At 37.0% G+C, this 17,777-nt stretch overlaps 1 protein-coding gene across 16 annotated transcripts in view; it reads right to left on the reverse strand.

Annotated features, from left to right (window-relative positions):
- Positions 1–5,521: 5,521 nt before the first annotated feature.
- The window catches only part of TRDN (triadin), a 486,197-nt gene continuing 473,941 nt past the window's right edge, over positions 5,522–17,777 (reverse strand). For 11 of the 16 annotated variants that reach the window (XM_073219542.1, XM_073219538.1, XM_073219541.1 and 8 more), the window contains 3 exons: positions 11,261–11,302; positions 9,253–9,291; positions 5,523–7,937 (listed from right to left, as the gene is read on the reverse strand). In XM_073219542.1, the coding sequence (XP_073075643.1) occupies positions 7,798–7,937; positions 9,253–9,291; positions 11,261–11,302 (221 nt within the window). In that variant the 3' untranslated portion in view covers positions 5,523–7,797. Of the gene's footprint in view, positions 7,938–9,252; positions 9,292–11,260; positions 11,303–17,777 lie in introns of all 16 variants that reach the window. The other 5 variants (XM_073219546.1, XM_073219539.1, XM_073219536.1 and 2 more) reach the window with 2 other exon arrangements.

The raw sequence follows: 17,777 nt of genomic DNA on the forward strand, positions 1-17,777 counted from the left end.
TAGAATTTATTTCTAGTTTTATACCTTTGTGGTCTGAAAAATTGGTGGGTAGCATTTCTATATTTTGGAATTTACTTAGGCTCTTTTTGTGAGCTAGTATGTGGTCTATTCTGGAGAATGTTCCATGTGCACTTGAGAAGAATGTGTATCCTGTTTCTTTTGGATGTAGAGTTCTATAGATGTCTATTAGGTCCATCTGTTGTAGTGTGTTGTTCAGTGCCTCTGTGTCCTTACTTATTTTCTGTCTGGTTGATCTATCCTTTGGGGTGAGTGGTGTGTTAATGTCTCCTAAAATGAATGCATTGCAGTCTATTTCCCTCTTTAGTTCTGGTAGTATTTGTTTCACATATGCTGGTGCTTCTGTATTGTGTGCATATATATTTACAATGGTTATATCCTCTTGTTGGACTGAGCCCTTTATCATTATGTAGTGTCCTTCTTTATCTCTTTTTACATTCTTTGTTTTGACGTGTATTTTGTCTGATACTATTACTGCAACCCCTGCTTTCTACTCACTGTTGTTTGCCTGAAATATGTTTTTCCATCCCTTGACTTTTAGTCTGTGCTGTCTTTGGGTTTGAGGTGAGTTTCTTGTAAGCAGTATATGGATGAGTTTTGCTTTTTTATCCATTCTATTACTCTGTGTCTTTTCATTGGTACATTTACATTTAGGGTGACTATTGAGAGATATGTACTTATTGCCATTGCAGGCTTTAGATTTGTGGTTACCAAAGGTTCAAGGTTAGCTTCTTTAGTATCTTACAGCCTGACTTAGCTCGCTTATTGAGCTGTTTTATATTGAGCTGTCTGGAGATTCTTTTCTTCTCTCCCTTCTTATTCCTCCTCCTCCCTTCTTCATATGTTGGGTGTTTTGTTCTGTGCTCTTTCTAGGAGTGCTCCCATCTAGAGCAGATCCCTGTAAGATGCCCTGTAGAGGTGGTTTGTGGGAAGCAAATTCCCTCAGCTTTTGCTTGTTTGGGAATTGTTTAATCCCGCCATCATATTTAAATGATAGTCGTGCTGGATACAGTATCCTTGGTTCAAGGCCCTTCTGTTTCATTGCATTAAATATATCATGCCATTCTCTTCTGGCCTGTAGGGTTTCTGTTGAGAAGTCTGATGTTAGCCTGATGGGTTTTCCTTTATAGGTGACCTTTTTCTCTCTAGCTGCATTTAAAACTCTTTTCTTGTCCTTGATCTTTGCCATTTTAATTACTATGTGTCTTGTTGTTGTCCTCCTGGTATCCTTTCTGTTGGGGGTTCTGTGTATTTCCGTGGTCTGTTCGGTTATTTCCTCCCCCAGTTTGGGGAAGTTTTCAGCAATTATTTCTTCAAAGAGACTTTCTATCCCTTTTCCTCTTTCTTCTTCTTCTGGTACCCCTATAATACCAATATTATTCCTTTCTGATTGGTCACATAGTTCTCTTAGTGTTGTTTCATTCCTGGAGATCCTTTTGTCTCTATGTCAGCTTCTATACTTTCCTGTTCTCTGGTTTCTATTCCTTCAATGGCCTCTTGCATCTTATCCATTCTGCTTATAAATCCTTCCAGGGATTGATTCACTTTTGTGATTTCCTTCCTGACATCTGTGATCTCCCTGCAGACTTCATCCCATTGCTCTTGCATTTTTCTCTGCATCTCTGTCAGCATGCTCATGATTTTTATTTTGAATTCTATTTCAGGAGGGCTGGTTAGGTCTGTCTCCTTCTCAGGTGTTGTCTCTGTGATCTTTGTCTGCCTGTAGTTTTGCCTTTTCATGGTGATAGAGATAGTTTGCAGAGCTTGTACAAGTGGCCGCTGGAAGAGCTTTCTTTCTTGTTGGTTTGTGGCCTTCCTCTCCTGGGAGAATAGTGACCTCTAGTGGCTTATGCTTGCCAGCTGTGCACAGTCAGGGCTTCTGCTACCTGCCCATTTGCTATGGAGTTTATCTCCACTGTTGCTGTGGGTTTGGCCTGGCTGGGGCTGCTCCTCCAAAATGGTGGATTCCCTTTGGAGGGGGAGCGGCCGGGATTCTATTTATCTCTGTAATGGGCCTCTGTGCTCCCTGTTGCCCAGGGGGTTAGAGTGCCCAGAGATCCCCAGATTAACTGCCTCTGGTCTAAGTTTTCTATCCTGCCCCTTTAAGACTTCCAAAAAGCACTCTCTAAACCAAAACAATAGCAACAACAAAAGAGGAAAAAGAGAAAAAAAAAATAGGAAAAAACGCACGATTTTAATTGTCCTCAGGCGCCAGTCCCAGTCACCCGCTCACCAGTCCTGCAGCCCTGCCTCCCTAGCACCAGGGTCCCTGTCCTTTCAAGGCTTCCAAAAAGCACCCACCAAAAAAAAAAAAAGGGAAAAATGCACAATATTGTTTGTCCTCAGGCTCCAGTCCCAGGCACCCACCCACCGGTCCTGCCTCCCTGCCTCCCTAGCACTGGGGTCCCCGTCCCTCCAAGGCCTCCAAAAAGCACTCACCAAAAAAAAACTGGAAAAATGCGCGACCCTCTCCGTTCCCAGGCACCGGTCCCAGGCACCCGACCGCCGGCCCTGCCGCCCTGCCTCCCTGGTACTGGGGTCCCTGTCCCCCTAAGGCCTCCAAAAAGCACTCGCCAAAAAAAAAAAAGGAGAAATGCGCAATTTTCTTTGTCCTCAGGCGCCAGTCCCAGGCACCCGCCCACCGGTCTTGCTGCCCTGCCTCCCTGGTATTGGGGTCCCCATCCCTCCAAGGCTTCCAAAAAGCACTCGCCAAAAAAAAAAAGGGAAAAATGCGCAATTTTCTTTGTCCTCAGTCGCCAGTCCCAGGCACCCGCTCACCAGTCCTGCCGCCCCGCCTCCCTCGCATTGGGGTCCCTGTCACTTTAAGGCTTCCAAAAAGCACTCTGTCCTCAGGTGCCAGCCACAGGCACCTGCCCTCTGGTCTCGCTGCCCTGCCTCCCTAGTATTGGGAAAAATGCGCGATTTTCTTTGTACTCAGGCGCCGTTCTCAGGCACCCGCTCACCAGTCTTGCTGCCCTGTTTCCCTGGTATTGGGGTCCCTGTCCCTTTAAGGTTTCCAAAAAGCACTCGCCAAAAAAACAACCGCTCCGGTTTCTTTCCACCCATCAGAACCGGGGGGAGGGGTGCTTGGGTCCTGCCAGGCTGGGACTTGTATCTTACCCCCTTCGCGAGGCGCTGGGTTCTTGCAGGTGTGGATGTGGTCTGGATGTTGTCCTGTGTCCTCTGGTCTCTATTTTAGGAAGAGTTTTCTTTGTTATATTTTCATAGATCTATGTGGTTTTGGGAGGACATTTCCACTGCTCTACTCACGCCGCCATCCTGGCTCTGCCCCCCACCTCTCCTTTTTAAAGAATGTGCCTGCCCATCAGATCCCATCTGTCCATGATGTCATCACATATATACAAATGTACATTTGTGTTTGTGATCGAATCCTGATCATGAGAGAGAGATGGTTTTCTCTAAGCAAAGGTGTATGTTAAATGTTTTGATATGATACAATGTATCTATTTTAACACTACCTTCATTAACTTGCTGAAATTCCTTCAGACCTTTCAATGACTATTCACTTCCACTAGCAGTGTCTTGGGTGGGGCTCATGAAACACTTGATATTCCATCTCAGCCTTCTATTAAGAGTACCACCTTCTATAGACATCTTACAACCTCTGTTTGTTCTGATTTGGTGGTTTGAAGCCTATTCTGATGTCACTGATTTACAGCAACTCCCTGAAAATAACACAAAGTAATAGATTTTTTTGTGAAGCAATATTATTTTTGCCAGTGGTAATGTTCTCATTTTTGTGTTTGGCTCATGTGGGTCTGACTTTCATTTGCTGCTTTGGTTCATGCCACTTAGCAGCATGAGGCCTTCAGCACAGGTCATATCTGGACTGTTTAGTCACAAATATGTAGGAGAATTTGAAAGGTCTTTCCAATAACATCACCTTGCAAGGTACTTTCCCATAACTTTTCTCACCAAAGATTGTCTTTTTGAGTAGGAGTTTTATGTCCACTTAGAGATGAAAAACTGAAGAACAGAGGAGATAAGTGACCAGAATTACTCCTAGAATTAGAACCTGATGTTGTGTTTTAGGGTCCCTAGTTTACTGGGCTCCTGACCACAGCACACTTTTTTCTGAAAACACATCTGGCCTCACAACTGTACCTAGAGAATAGAGTATACACCTTATCTCCTATTAAGATACTTAAGAGAGTTTTGGATGTGTTGGGAAAAAAATAAAATAGCACTAATTACTTGATGTAAGAAATTAGTTCTTGTCAAAAGTTCAACATGGACCATAGACATAGGAATTGATGAGCCTGTGGAGGGCAAGTGGCTGGGGCTGAACATGGCAAATATTTGGGGTCTCTCTGACTTATGACATTTTTTAGTTAAATGGTATTGGAGAATACAGTTATTTTTATATACAAAGAAAAGCATCTACAGGGATATCTAAATGTTTTATGAACATACATGATTAAGGAGGGGGAAAAGACAGGGTAGAAGTAGTATGGGCCTGAAAGGATTAGAGCAAATAAGGTCATTAGGAGGCCCGTCCTGGAAAGTTGTGTTTACTTTGCATGTCTTAATGAATTTGCCTATTATAGAGAGAAGCATAATTACATTCGGGGAGATACTGTATAGAGTCACTCAGGGTGGGATGTATGCAGTGTATTAGAAAACAGAAGATATGAGTTCTCAGTCTCGTTTGGCTAACAACTGGTAATGACCCTGGACATTTCACCTAACCTCTTTGAAGTTCATTTTCTTTATCTCTAAAGCAAGTGAATGCAACTCACTCTTAATTTAAGACCTTTACAGCTCTCGTGTAGAAAAAAGCACGACTTTCTACAGAAGGTTACATTTCTAACATTGATTATAATTAAAAAAATGGATTTTGAAATGCTGGATAAATTAGCCAAGGTTTGTAGTAATGCCCTGGGGACAGAGTTAAGGGCATTTGGGAGCTGGCAGACCAAGGTTCTGCTTTGATACAAGCAGTAACTTTGGGCAAATTTATCATTTCTCTAGGGATTAGTTTCATTTTCTGTGTATGCCAGTTGGACTAGATGGTTCCTGAGTTTTATTTCAGTAATGATGTTCATTATTCCCTTTGTCTTTTTCTAGTAAAATAACTCAAGAAAATAATCTGGGTCCTTAAACAAACCTTCATTTTCAAAATATTTCTGAGTTATGACAAGGCTATATCTGAATGAATCAATATACAGGGACGTCCCATGGGAATTATTCCTCGAAAGCTTTGCTCCCATCTGAATGATGATTTATCAGGTTTTATGAAAATTAACCATAAATAAAAAGCCTTAGGTAGTTTCTATTGATTTATTTTCTATAGATCTTCATCTATGAAAGGGAGTGTAGTGTGGAGGGGAGTGAAGGGTTAGGATGGGTAGCTCATACCAACTGGACCAAGATAATTATTAAATATTTACATGTTCATCATCAACATGACATGAATTATGAGTGAACTAGTTAAGACAAAGGCTTTTAACCAACCATTTATCTTTTTTCCTTTTAAAGTATAAAGCACAAACTTGAAAGAACTAGGAATAATTTATTTGGTGGAATTGTACAAACAGATGAAAGTTCAGTTAATATTTTTCAAGTGCTATCATCATTGTAACTTCAAACAAATAAACCTTAACAATTATTATTAATGTTGTTTACATCATAATTGATTTGTTAAAATCCTAATTATAATATATAATAATTTACCTTTTATCACATAGTTTCCATAAAGAGAGTGAAACAATGATACAATGTACAAAAGCACCCAGAGGGAAAATTAGCATCACATTCAAAAGTATTATTTCAGAAATTTATTTTGGTGTCATAACCTCATTAGGATATTTTGTCAGTCTCCACAGTACATCTGTGAAGTGTTAGGTTGTTTGCCCTGAAATTGCTATTTTATACATGGGGAAATAATTATAGCATGTTTAGTAAATTTTTCAAGGCTTATTGTGTCAGGATAGCACTGGGAGTAGATTTCTCTCTGACATTTTTCTTAAACAGTTCAGTGCCTAACACAGTGCCCTGGAAAGAGTAAGTGCTCAATTTATAGCCACTGAATGGAAGAATTAATGGACAAGCCACTCTGCTCTCTGAAATCTAAAAACCTATCATATTTATTCTGTATTATTTTCCTCCTCAATTAGACAAGCTGGAGGAGAAGTTGAGCAATAAACTTTATCTACTGTCCTACCCACTAATTTTCATTGCTACATGAAGGGGCTTTACAAGATGGCACCATGTGGTCAATACTGAAGGCACACACTTCCAGCCTTCTTGCCCCCCCATAAGAAGTGTCATTAATCTTGGTTCATTATAGCATTGCCTTCTGTGGTGTAAGTTAGGTCCACCGGCCAGCATGTGGCTGAGACCAACTTCTCTCACCAAAGTCACTAAAAATCCATTATTAATAATGAATATGTTACTGATGTCCTAGCCAGATGATATTTGAATAAAACAGTGTTCTAAATCTTGGACTTAAAGAATTTAGTTAGTTGCAGTCCTTGAAAATAAATCACTTGGCCAGTATTGATTCTGTCTACCTCACCAGAAGGTGATTATAATACCAGAAAGAATAACTCAATTTATTTTCTGAGTCAAGTTGTCATACATTGAGTTTTGCAACTGTAAACATGATAAAGTCACAGTAGCATGACTTGTAGAGTTAATAGAAAAATGTAGTAAAGAATATAAGTGTTTATATCACTGGGAGACAAAAAGGTGACAAAACCATAATAGTCATTCCCAATGATGCATTTTCAGGTACATGAAAGATTGTCAATGCATTTCATCAGCACTGATAACCAATGACCTATAAAACAAGTAAGACATCTCATGAAATACTTATGGTTAAAACATGTTCCTTCAACTTTGATGACATTCATATTTTTCCATTTTTAGAAAGAAAACCCATTTACTCCATAGAATGATCCTATTCAAGTGAAATGAAAATTCTTTTGCAGATGTCACACAAATGTAGTGATTGATCTAAAATTTCATCAAGGTGACATTTTCATTAGGACACAGTCTGGAGAAATATGAAAATACTACATCTCATTTGCTTATATTTTAAACAAATGATTTAAAAGACCTGTCAATTGGATGGTGTATTTCCAATGGAGTGAATGACCTAGTTGTAATTCAAGACAAATCTCAGAGATAAGATTTATCAAAAGATTTCTACTCCATGTCTAAAGTTCAGAGATATTTTGAGCTAGAAGAACATCATGAAGAACTTACAACACTCTTGGGTGCAGCTGTTACCCATTCTTAGAGCATAGCCGCAACTAAATTGGAAATAGACATAAATAAAACAATTAAACATCAATTTACTGAGTAAATTGAGTTTAGATACCCATATGAAGCAAAAGAGTAGCATTTATGTAAGTGCCTATACCCTTTAAACTCGAAACATAGTCTGTGTTTTCCTTTAAAAATAAATATCTAACTGAAGTCAGGAATTTCATTTTGTAATTGTGTCACTTACATTTAAAATACCGTATTTAGTACGCGTTAAATTATGAACAACCCTATAGTGAGTAGAAATAAAAACATAGAAGTACCCATGCCTGGTAACAAATACAAATAACAGATTCTTGAGCTCCAGATCCTTCAACATGTCTGCTTATTGCTTTGCTCATGTTTTCTCTCTACACCAGGCAGAAGAGTACAATATTTTCAAAGAAATTCCCCAGATTACGTGATTTCAGTTGCCTATGCCATTGTGAACAAAAAGAAGATTCTGTTTTCAAGGTTTTTAAAGCATTTGTAAGGGTTGTACAGATGTGTCTATTGTTCTTGTTGCTCCTGTCCTGGAGAACTGGGTTGGTCAGAGTTTTCTGCAGGGCGTTGTGCAGGAGTGACAGGAAACTGAAATCCATAGCCATTGTATTCATTCAAGTAGACACATTGGAAGAAACTGATGGGGCCTAATAAGTAGAACATGATATTTTGTTAGAACAGAGGAATATGAGCAGAAACAGAGGTAAAGCTCAGCAAAGGCAATATAGTACAATGCATGTGAACATGCGGCCTTCAGCAGGTAGCCTTGGCAATGACCGGAAAGTTACTAAGCATTCTTGGCTCTTGGATTCCTTGTCTGTAAAGTCAAGACCACAGCAAGAACCTCACAGAAATGTTCTGGAGTTAAATAAGTTAATACATGTGAACCATTTGTGTTTATGTAACAGATAAATTGGGAAATTGCTGTATAAACTGGAAACATGCCCAGATTGACTTTATGGATTTTGCAACAATATCTTACAGCATTGTTAAGACTGCTTTTTCCCTATATTTCTTACAACCTGATTATATGAAGGTTTATAATGAGTATCTCTCTTATCTGCTGCATCTGTCCCAGCATTTGAAGCAGGGCTTGGAACATAACAGGCACTTATCTTTGTTCAATGAATCAAGTATTAATATAGAGTGGGAGGCATTTGCTATTACAGACAGCATTTTAGTAATTTCCTTCAGAAATACATTTAAGAAGTATTGTAGAATCTAGAGAACATTACATCATTTCCTCAGATAAATGTCTACTCTTCATATTAAAAGCATTATATAAAACAAACTTCTCTTATACCTGTTTCAAATATTGCTTCCTTTAGTCTGTCTAACAATGACTTTAATGTATATGCAAATCCAAAATGTACTGCTTTACCATCTGAAGAAAAATGCCTAATTTGGTATTACTGGGAAAATGAGAATCTTGGACATTGAATTTTGTAGCTGCATATGAATATTGATTTTATTATAAAATCAGAAGTCCCAAAGATCGAACATTAAGAACCTGTCACATATCTAGAAAACTCAAAAAGAATTCTCAGTCTTAGAAGTGTTTTTAAGCAATTGAATTGCTGAGACCTATTATACATTTTTCTCTTTTCTATATAAAGAAGTTCAGCATATCACTTTAGCTGTCTTATTATAAAGCCGACAGTACCACACATCTAAGCACAGATTCAGTCATAGTGCTGAGGATCAGAGCTGTGCTGAATGGTTTGTGATAAATGCCACTTCAGTCATTACTTTGTAATTCCTCCAAATACATGCTTCTTTCCTGACACAAAAAGTTGAGAACTTCTCTTTGAAATATAAATGACCTACTTTAATGTTATTCTTCATGTGTGCACTGAAAATTGTTTCTTCTAATCCTGGTCTTAAGATTCTAAAGCTCCAATTTACGTGTGTTATTTTTTAATGTAGAATGACTTAATAGTTTTAATCTAATTATAAACTTACTTTTTTGCTTCTTTGTGGAAGACACATCTTCAGCTTCTTCTAGTGGACACAAACATGAAAGTAAATAACTTGTACATTCACAGCTATTATACAAATATGTAGGAGACTGAAAATGTCTAAGCAGGTACACAATATGAAAGAAACAGGAGCTACTTGCTCTCCCTATAATGCATAGTAGGTTCTTTTTTAGATGCTCTTCAGTCTTTCACTGTGAAATCGAACAGGTAAGAGCCAGTGCTAGGAGTAGAACCAACAAAAGAAAAGAATGCGGCATGTGGCGTGCTACAGTGATTGCTCAAATAGGAAATGCATCCTGATGTGTTGGGTGTTGAAGGATGAGAGCTAGCTGACACACATTTCTTTCTTAGAAGAGCTCTTCAATGCTCAGAGTTATAATATGGTAAAAATGAGATCTGGCTCTATGAACACTTCCAGTCGAAATAATTCTAAATCTGTGAAGGACATAAGTATTTAGTGGTCATCCTTGTCATGGAAGAATAGCGGCAGAATGGTATCCTGTATCCTTTGTTTTTCTCATCTGACTCCAGGACATTTTGTGTTGTAGTGAAATGAACCAGGTGCTTATTTAATGAAGGGTAATTTGAAGCTATCCATTTGAACTCCTTTCTACAGTCAGAAATTCTTAACTGGTGTCCATAGATGGGTTTTCCGGGGGATTCAATAAAACCATAAAATGTTGAGAAGATGTGAGTGTATGTGTGTTCATGCATGATGTGTGTATGTGTGCCTTCCACTGAAAGCTGGTTTTGGATTTCATCAAATGTTAAATGATTTCAAGAACATTTCTTCTCAAAGTCTGGTCTACCTACCAGTAGTTTTAGCATCACTAGGGAGACTGATATAACTGCAGTTCTTATGCCCCAACTCAAATTTATTTCATTCTAACAAGATTTCCAGGTGATTCATATTCAAAACAGTTTGAGAAGCAATGGTGTAGAAGTCAAAAACACATTAATACTTCTTTTTAATAATTCAAATTTTAAAAAGTTCTAAAAACTCAGTATTCAAAAGCATCTGTTAAACAAATATAAATCATTTCATAAGAATCAGTTATCCATTCCTTTGTGTCTTTTCTCTAAGCACCATTTTCCATATTGTTAATCAATTCTGCAAATTGCCATAGAACTTATATTTTGATAGCAAGAGAAACTTGTAGGCAAACTCTTGTTGTCCATAGGCAAGTTTGGAAGTAGAATAGAAAATATTTATTTTATAACAAGCCAAACTAGGAAGCCAGGAAATCCATCAGGAAAACATCACACACACACACACACACACACACGTGCGCGCGCGCACACACACACACACACGTGCGCGTGCGCGCACACACACACACACACCAAATTACCCCCCTTACAATACAGGTTACATGTCCTTACAATACAGATGAAGAAATTTAGTCCTAGAAGGACTTGTTCAATATCATGTATCTGGTTGTAGCAGATTTCTCTGAGGTTTGAGGCTTCCTTCCCTCCCTCTCTCCCTCCCTCCCTTCCTTCCTTCCTTCCTTCCTTCCTTCCTTCCTTCCTTCCTTCCTTCCTTCCTTCCTTCCTTCCTTCCTTCCTTCCTTCCTTCCTTCCTTCCTTCCTTCCTTCCATGCTACTGCTGCTAGTATAGGTGAGTTATCTCAATTTTTAATAATAAAAAATATGTCAGCTTCATGTTTCAACATTTACATCATCCTCTGGCTGTCAAATAACATCCCCATAATCCTTGGTGAAACAGTAATTTTGAAATACGACTCTTATAAGCAAATTGGCCAATCAATGCACCTAAATAATTACATGTAAATAAATCAGTGTCCATCTAGTGTATTCAATCTGTGAAGATAAATATATTATTTTCCAAATAATGTAAAAAAACAATTTGTTTAGAAAATTAGTCTACTATTTTAACATGAATTAGGAAAAGCTGAGGACTAGATCAAAAATAGAACACTATCACCATGAAAGAAAACTAATAAATGAACTGACGATAACAAGCTCACCTTTAACTTTCTTTGAAGCTGGTACATCTTCAAAATCCTCTGCTAGAGAGTAAAGAGAAGACATCAATTCATGGTCCATTTGCCAGATTTTCCAAAGAAGAAATATTGTATTTAGAGGTTTTGAAGAGTCATGGGATCTCTTAATTGATGAACTTAGCATCTGATGTCTCTACAAACAAGAATTTTCTGACAAATAAGGCAACTTCTTTGATGAGAGAGAATGGATGTAGCCAGGCTGGCCAAAGCTGGCAAAGGAGAGAAGGGCCTGTAGTCACTCTCCCAAACATGCCTCTCCTCTCTGACACCTAAAATTCCTTCACAAAACCACCATGACTTTTGGAATTTGGGAAATTTGACAAAAGCAGATTCACATTTGCAAAATATATCCAAAGAAAAAATATCCACTCTCATATTTTATTAACAGACTGATTAGATTTTTAGCCTTTTGAAAATTACAAAGGCAATTAAGATCTTCAGATTGGAAGCAAAGCTCAAATACATAAACAATGACTCTTAAGGTACAAATTGCTCCATCTTTTGTGTATTCAATTTACAGGCGCATGTGGAATAATTTGTAGGAAATTTTAAGTCACAGATAATTCTGATATACTATAATTAAATGAGCTTGAAATTTTCCTATCAACTTTTTAGCAGTTGTAATGATCTGTAAGAGGGTCAGTTTTGTATTATTCATTCAGATTTTGCATACCAGCTGCTCAATAATAAACAGAAATGGAGTAAAATAGGTCAGTATGCAAATTTTCTTTAATAGGAAAGAAATGAGACCTTTAGGAAGAAATGTTATTATGTAAAAAAAACAAACTGGGGAAAAGAAATGAAATTACTAGAAATTATTTCCAGATTTTTTTAAAAGTATTTATTTGAAAATTTATTCTTTAATTAGCAATGCTGGGGGAAAAAAATCGTATCAGAACTCAGTCAAAGGCAGAGATCCCCAAACAGCTGTTTACTTCTTGTCAGGCTGGAACAGAGTTTAAACCAGAGACGATCCACTCCAGCTCTGACCGCAGCCAACTCTCTACATCCTGATCTCAGCTGTGTTGGTTGCAAAATGGCTTCATTCCAGGTCTTAGAAGGCATTCAGGATTTCCTCAAGTTTAAGCAACCCCTGCCCCTATCCCCCGTGGTGCTACTTGGCATGGACTAAGGCAATCACTTCATTGGGAGCAGTGAATTATTGAAATTTCAACCTGATTAATTCAAAAAACATTTAAATACAGGCTTAACTCAATTAAATTCTGGATGAAATGACCATGGTCTTAAACTGACCAATCAACAGCTATAAATAAAGTATAAATGGTTATATGATATTTTGGAATAACAATATTTAAAAATTATCAGAGTTCTTAAAAGAATAAAATAATAACTATATTTAATTGTGCAGTAAGAATCTGCTAATTTCTATGGAGGTCTTTACAAAAATAGAATGATGTGAGGTCCTTGCACACAAGACATGCACATTTAATTTTTGTAGATTATACCACAGTTTCAACTAAGACAGTTTTTTTCTGGATCCATTTGTTATCCCTGTAGAAATAAATAAGGGAAGCGTGAAAGACTTAGCTTCTTCTCTTTCCCAAATTCTGTTTTCTGACCCCGGGTAAACTAAGTCTAAGTGATAAAAGTGTTCCAATGGTGGAGACTAAGCAGGAGAACAGAAGCTCAAGAAGGTAAACTGCAAGCCTTGGGCAGTTGCTATAGAGATGCAATCTCTGTAAGCAATTTAACAGCAACAGAAATTTACTCAACTAAGGTCATTGCCACTGCTCAGAATACAAAAAGGAATAACACACTTATAATCCATTTACCTATATAACTCATGCATTGATTGGGTGAGCGGTGGTTTGAATAAAACAAAAACTTGACTTTTAAAAGGTACAGTCATTACCATAAAAGAAGTGTCAACATGTGACAATGGAATTTCAAAGAGAGACTTGTTTTTTTTTAGGAGGAGCAGTTGGAAAAATAGTGTTTGAAGGAAGTCAGATTTGAAATGGGTTCTGCAATAAAGAGAGGGTATTATCTGTAACATATAGGGAGATGGTAAGTTTAAAGTGAAGGCAACTACATGAAGAAAGATGAGATACAACAAAGGACAGAAGATATTCAAAGATTGCAGGATTTTGAGGGAAGCCTGAGAACTGTATCTAGAAAGGTTGGATAAAACTATCATGTGGAAGGTCTTCTAAGTCAGGCTGAGTAGTCTCTACTTAATGTCATAGCCAATGAAGGTTGTTTCAGAGGGAAATAATATTCTGGATTTACTTTGTGAAAACAACACTAGAATATGAGAGAATGGATTCAGTGAAAGAAATTGGGGACACATTTTAACAGTCAACATAGAAACAATGTTTTCTGCAACCAGTAATCATTTGAAGGAGGTAAGTATAAACAAGGCTTTGTAGGCTGAGTTAAATATAATTGAATAATTTCTGGTGTAAGAGATTAACAGAATACAGGATAGCACAATGCATTCTTTGAGTTTGGAGGAAGAGAGTGGTGACAGTCCCAAGGAAATCCTAGGAGGAGCTCTTTAGCTGGGGACGTGTAACATTTAGTGTTTCTAGGAGTCCGACTGTGTCAGCCAGTCTTGAAATTGCAAAGATCTAGTAGGAAGCAAGACAGAGAAGGCAAGATGTCTGGGAAAGTTTAGAAGTGATATGCATTTGGTTAATGGGCAAAACAGAGTAAACTGAGAGATCAATTTTAACTACTACTAAAATTAAAATTTCCTACCACTTGCTATGCCCTATTAGGTTATCTCATATGTTTTGACACATTCAATCCTGACAACCCCTTAGTAAATAGGTGTTTTTTATTTTAAATGTCCTGTACAGATGGAGGAGAGAGGGTTTAAGTGCTATTCAAAGTCATAGAAAAGTGGCAGGGCTAGAGCATGGACCCCAGCATGTCTAGATCAGAGCCACGTCAATGAGGATTTATATTTATTTCACAAAAAGCACACCTGCTATGTGTCAGTCACCTTTAAGAGTACTTTACAAATAGTAACATATTTCACCTCATTAGCAAATCTGGGAAGAGGGTACTAAAACAATTCCCACTTTACAGGTAGAATAATCAAAGGGTATATTCAAGATATTCAAGACCCCCAAATTAGTTAGTGGGGAAATGGAAATTCAGACTCAAGCATTCTGGTTCCACAGATTGTTTTTAAAGTCTTGGCACAGTCAAGTCATGCATGAGCCAGGCACTTGTGCAGAGCAGAGATGAAGTGTCCCTCTAGGTGTGTCCCTCTGCTCCTCAAATGATCTGTTCTTCTTCAGTGGGGATGAATAGAAAAATTACTTTCTTGTCTTTGAAAATGATAATGACAGTGAAGAGGAACACACAGTATGTGTTCTGTTTGCTTAACCATTGTAGATAATTTAATCATATTCCAAACACCAAAGAATTAAAAGGTTTTATCTTGATTTTCAAACTGTAGACTCCATCCTTCACTACTATATAAACTTAGATTCCAAAAGAACCACATATGAATTCATTCTCCCACAGAGAGCAAACATGTCTACCACAACAGAGTTATGAATGCATGGGAGGTCTTGTCTGTTACTATTTCAATGTTTTAAACATGTTGACATCAAGGTCTAACTTTTATACAACTCTTTTATACTTATTGGAGTTACAGACACAGGGGTTCTTAAATAGCTATTAGTTTAAGAAAACAATAAAATGATCATAGTAGAGTGGCTTAGATTTTGTATTTTCAAGTAGTATTTATATCTAATTAACTGAGGGAATTTCTCCTTTCTCCCAATTCTACAGTCTGCCTCATCTCACTTAAGTGTCTGTTCCAACACTTGAGAGTACATAGATAGGTGTGTTATTTTGTGACCAAGTGTAATGCCCTGAAAAAATCCGAAATTCTCTTTGACCTTTGCTGATAGTTTTTCCTGAGCTACAAGCCTGTTCTCCAGCCATGGATCAAAAAGAAAGTCAGAGCAGGAGGGGAACCTTCAGAAGTTTCAGGGGATAAGTCAAATGCAGAGAGTCTAGGGAAGCCTTGGTTCTGTAAGGGTGGAAATAGATGCAACTAAAACAGCCAATGTGTTGACATTAAGTAGATTGAATATATACCATCAATATGGACACTAATTAAATTTTGGCTGAGAGGAATTCCAAGGATATGAACAAATGTAGAGTCTAGCCTCTCTGTCAATGATAGGTATGGTGTACAATTACATGTAGTTTAAATATATGGACTTGGTATATCAATTAGTAGATTTTACACCAACAAAATACAGATCTATCATTCTCAACAAGTGAGCTTATCTTGTTTCCATTTCTTATGCTCTGTAATAATGGTTCTCAAATTTATTCACAGAATCCCTTTATAAACTTAAAAATTTGTTATGTGAACAGTATTTATTACTAATCAATGTAATAGAAACTAAATTAGACATTTTTTTAAAAACAAGAATCTTGAAGCACACTTTCCCTTGGTCATATGAGCTATGATGTTCTCAGATGTCATTTAGCTTCTGGAACATTCCACTGTACACTCATGAAAAAATGAGAGTGAAAGAGGTAAATGGTGGCTCAGTATTACTTTGTAAAGTGTTTCAGATCACCTGAAAGGATTTTTGGAGATGCCAGAGATCTGCAGACTATACACTAAGAAATACTACTCCAAATGAAGAATTCTATTTTTATGAAATAGCCAACATATTACAGAAGGAAATAGCTAAAGACAAACCTGTAAAAAAGAAAGGTAATTATTTAAAAAATAAGTTCACTAGGCATATAAATCAATAGCATTTCAAACAAATATATGTTACCTCTTGAGAGGAAGCACCTTGTTTCTCTGACACAGAAATATATAAGTAAAACGATGCAAGCACACGAAGCAAAACTAGATTCTTCAAAATAAGAACTATTACAAAGGAAAACCTTAGCTATATTTCCATTTGACCTTACACATTTTGAGGAAAAATTATTCCATACCATATCAAACTTTGCCAATGAATTAATGCTAATTTTGCATTAAAAGAAAAAATTTAACATCATTAAAGTATACAATGAATGTGAACTCTTTGGATATTAGGGTTAGATATTAGTATCTCCCTTTTCCTCCCTCCCTCCTGTGCTTCCCTTTCCTTCCTTCCTTCCTTCCTTCCTTCCTTCCTTCCTTCCTTCCTTCCTTCTCTTTTCTCTTTCTTTCTTTCTTTCTTCCTTCCTTCCTTCCTTCCTTCCTTCCTTCTCTTTTCTCTTTCTTTCTTCCTTCCTTCCTTCTCTTTTGTCTTTCTTTCTTTCTTTCTTTCTTTCTTTCTTTCTTTCTTTCTTTCTTTCTTTCTTTCTTTCTTTCTTTCTTTCTTTCTTTCCTTTCTTTCTTTCTTTCTTTCTTTTTTTCTTTTTTTTCTTTCTTCTCTCTCTACTATATTAATATCATCCTAAGTTTGGACAATGGAATAGACTTAAACCACTATCATATATATATACAAATTATTTAACTAGAAACTTATAGTCACAGTGTTTTTCAAAGCAGGTGGAACATTAGTTTATCCTTCATAGAAAGGGTATAATTCATCATGTGTATTTTGTGATGTATCCTGTGTATTGATAATATAAAAATATCAAAAATTATAACCCATTAAAATAAGTCAGTCTAGTTTTATAGTCAACATGAAGATTATCTTGAAGTTTTCATGTAATTTATTCATTTAAGAAATAGTTACTCTTTCAGCAATAATAAAAATAACTGCAATGGGCTCATTTTATGTTCAGGATGTCTACTAGCTACCTTACATACATTTTCACTTAAGTCCCACAATACACTTACAAAATAAGTAGAAAATACTCATCCTTTACAAGGAATATTGAGTTTTTAAAAAGGGGCAGGATGCAGGAATATTAGAAACCAGGTAAGTTGAACTGGATTGGAATCTGTGATAGGTATAGACAATGATTATAGAAAAAAGATTTAAAATGTAGTTTAAGATGGATCATAGAGGCTTTAGATCCTTGGGCCAAGAAGTGTAGAATGTATTCTAAATTTGCCATGAAGAAGTACTGAACATTTATTATATAAGTGACCTAATCAATTTGAAGTTTTGGAAAACCTAATCTACTATTAAGTATGCAAAAGGAAGAATTACAGTAATCAGAAAGGGGTCAGTTGAAGACTGTGACAGTTCATAGGAGAAAAGATAAAAGCCAACTTGACAACTGAATTAGAGCCAGGGACAAAGAATCCTGATTAGTTGAAGTAGAATTTGAAGTTTCATGTCTAAGTAACTAAAGAGTAGAGATCATGTGGCAATTTCCTTTGAGTTTTGCTGTGGGTAGAAAGATAAGTGAAGGGAAGAGGGGTTACATAGGAAGGTCAGTTGTAAACTTGTGCAGACAAAAGGTGAAGTTAGGAGTTGCAAACGTGGGGCCAGAGCTGAGAAGATAGGTAAGGCTTCAGAACAATTTTAGGTTTTATCCACAAAGAGGTAGATAGCAAGGTTGGAGGAACCCACTGGGGAAGAGAAGAGCA

The sequence above is a fragment of the Manis javanica genome, chromosome 13 (assembly GCF_040802235.1).
Source record: "Manis javanica isolate MJ-LG chromosome 13, MJ_LKY, whole genome shotgun sequence".
Taxonomy (NCBI): domain Eukaryota; kingdom Metazoa; phylum Chordata; class Mammalia; order Pholidota; family Manidae; genus Manis; species Manis javanica.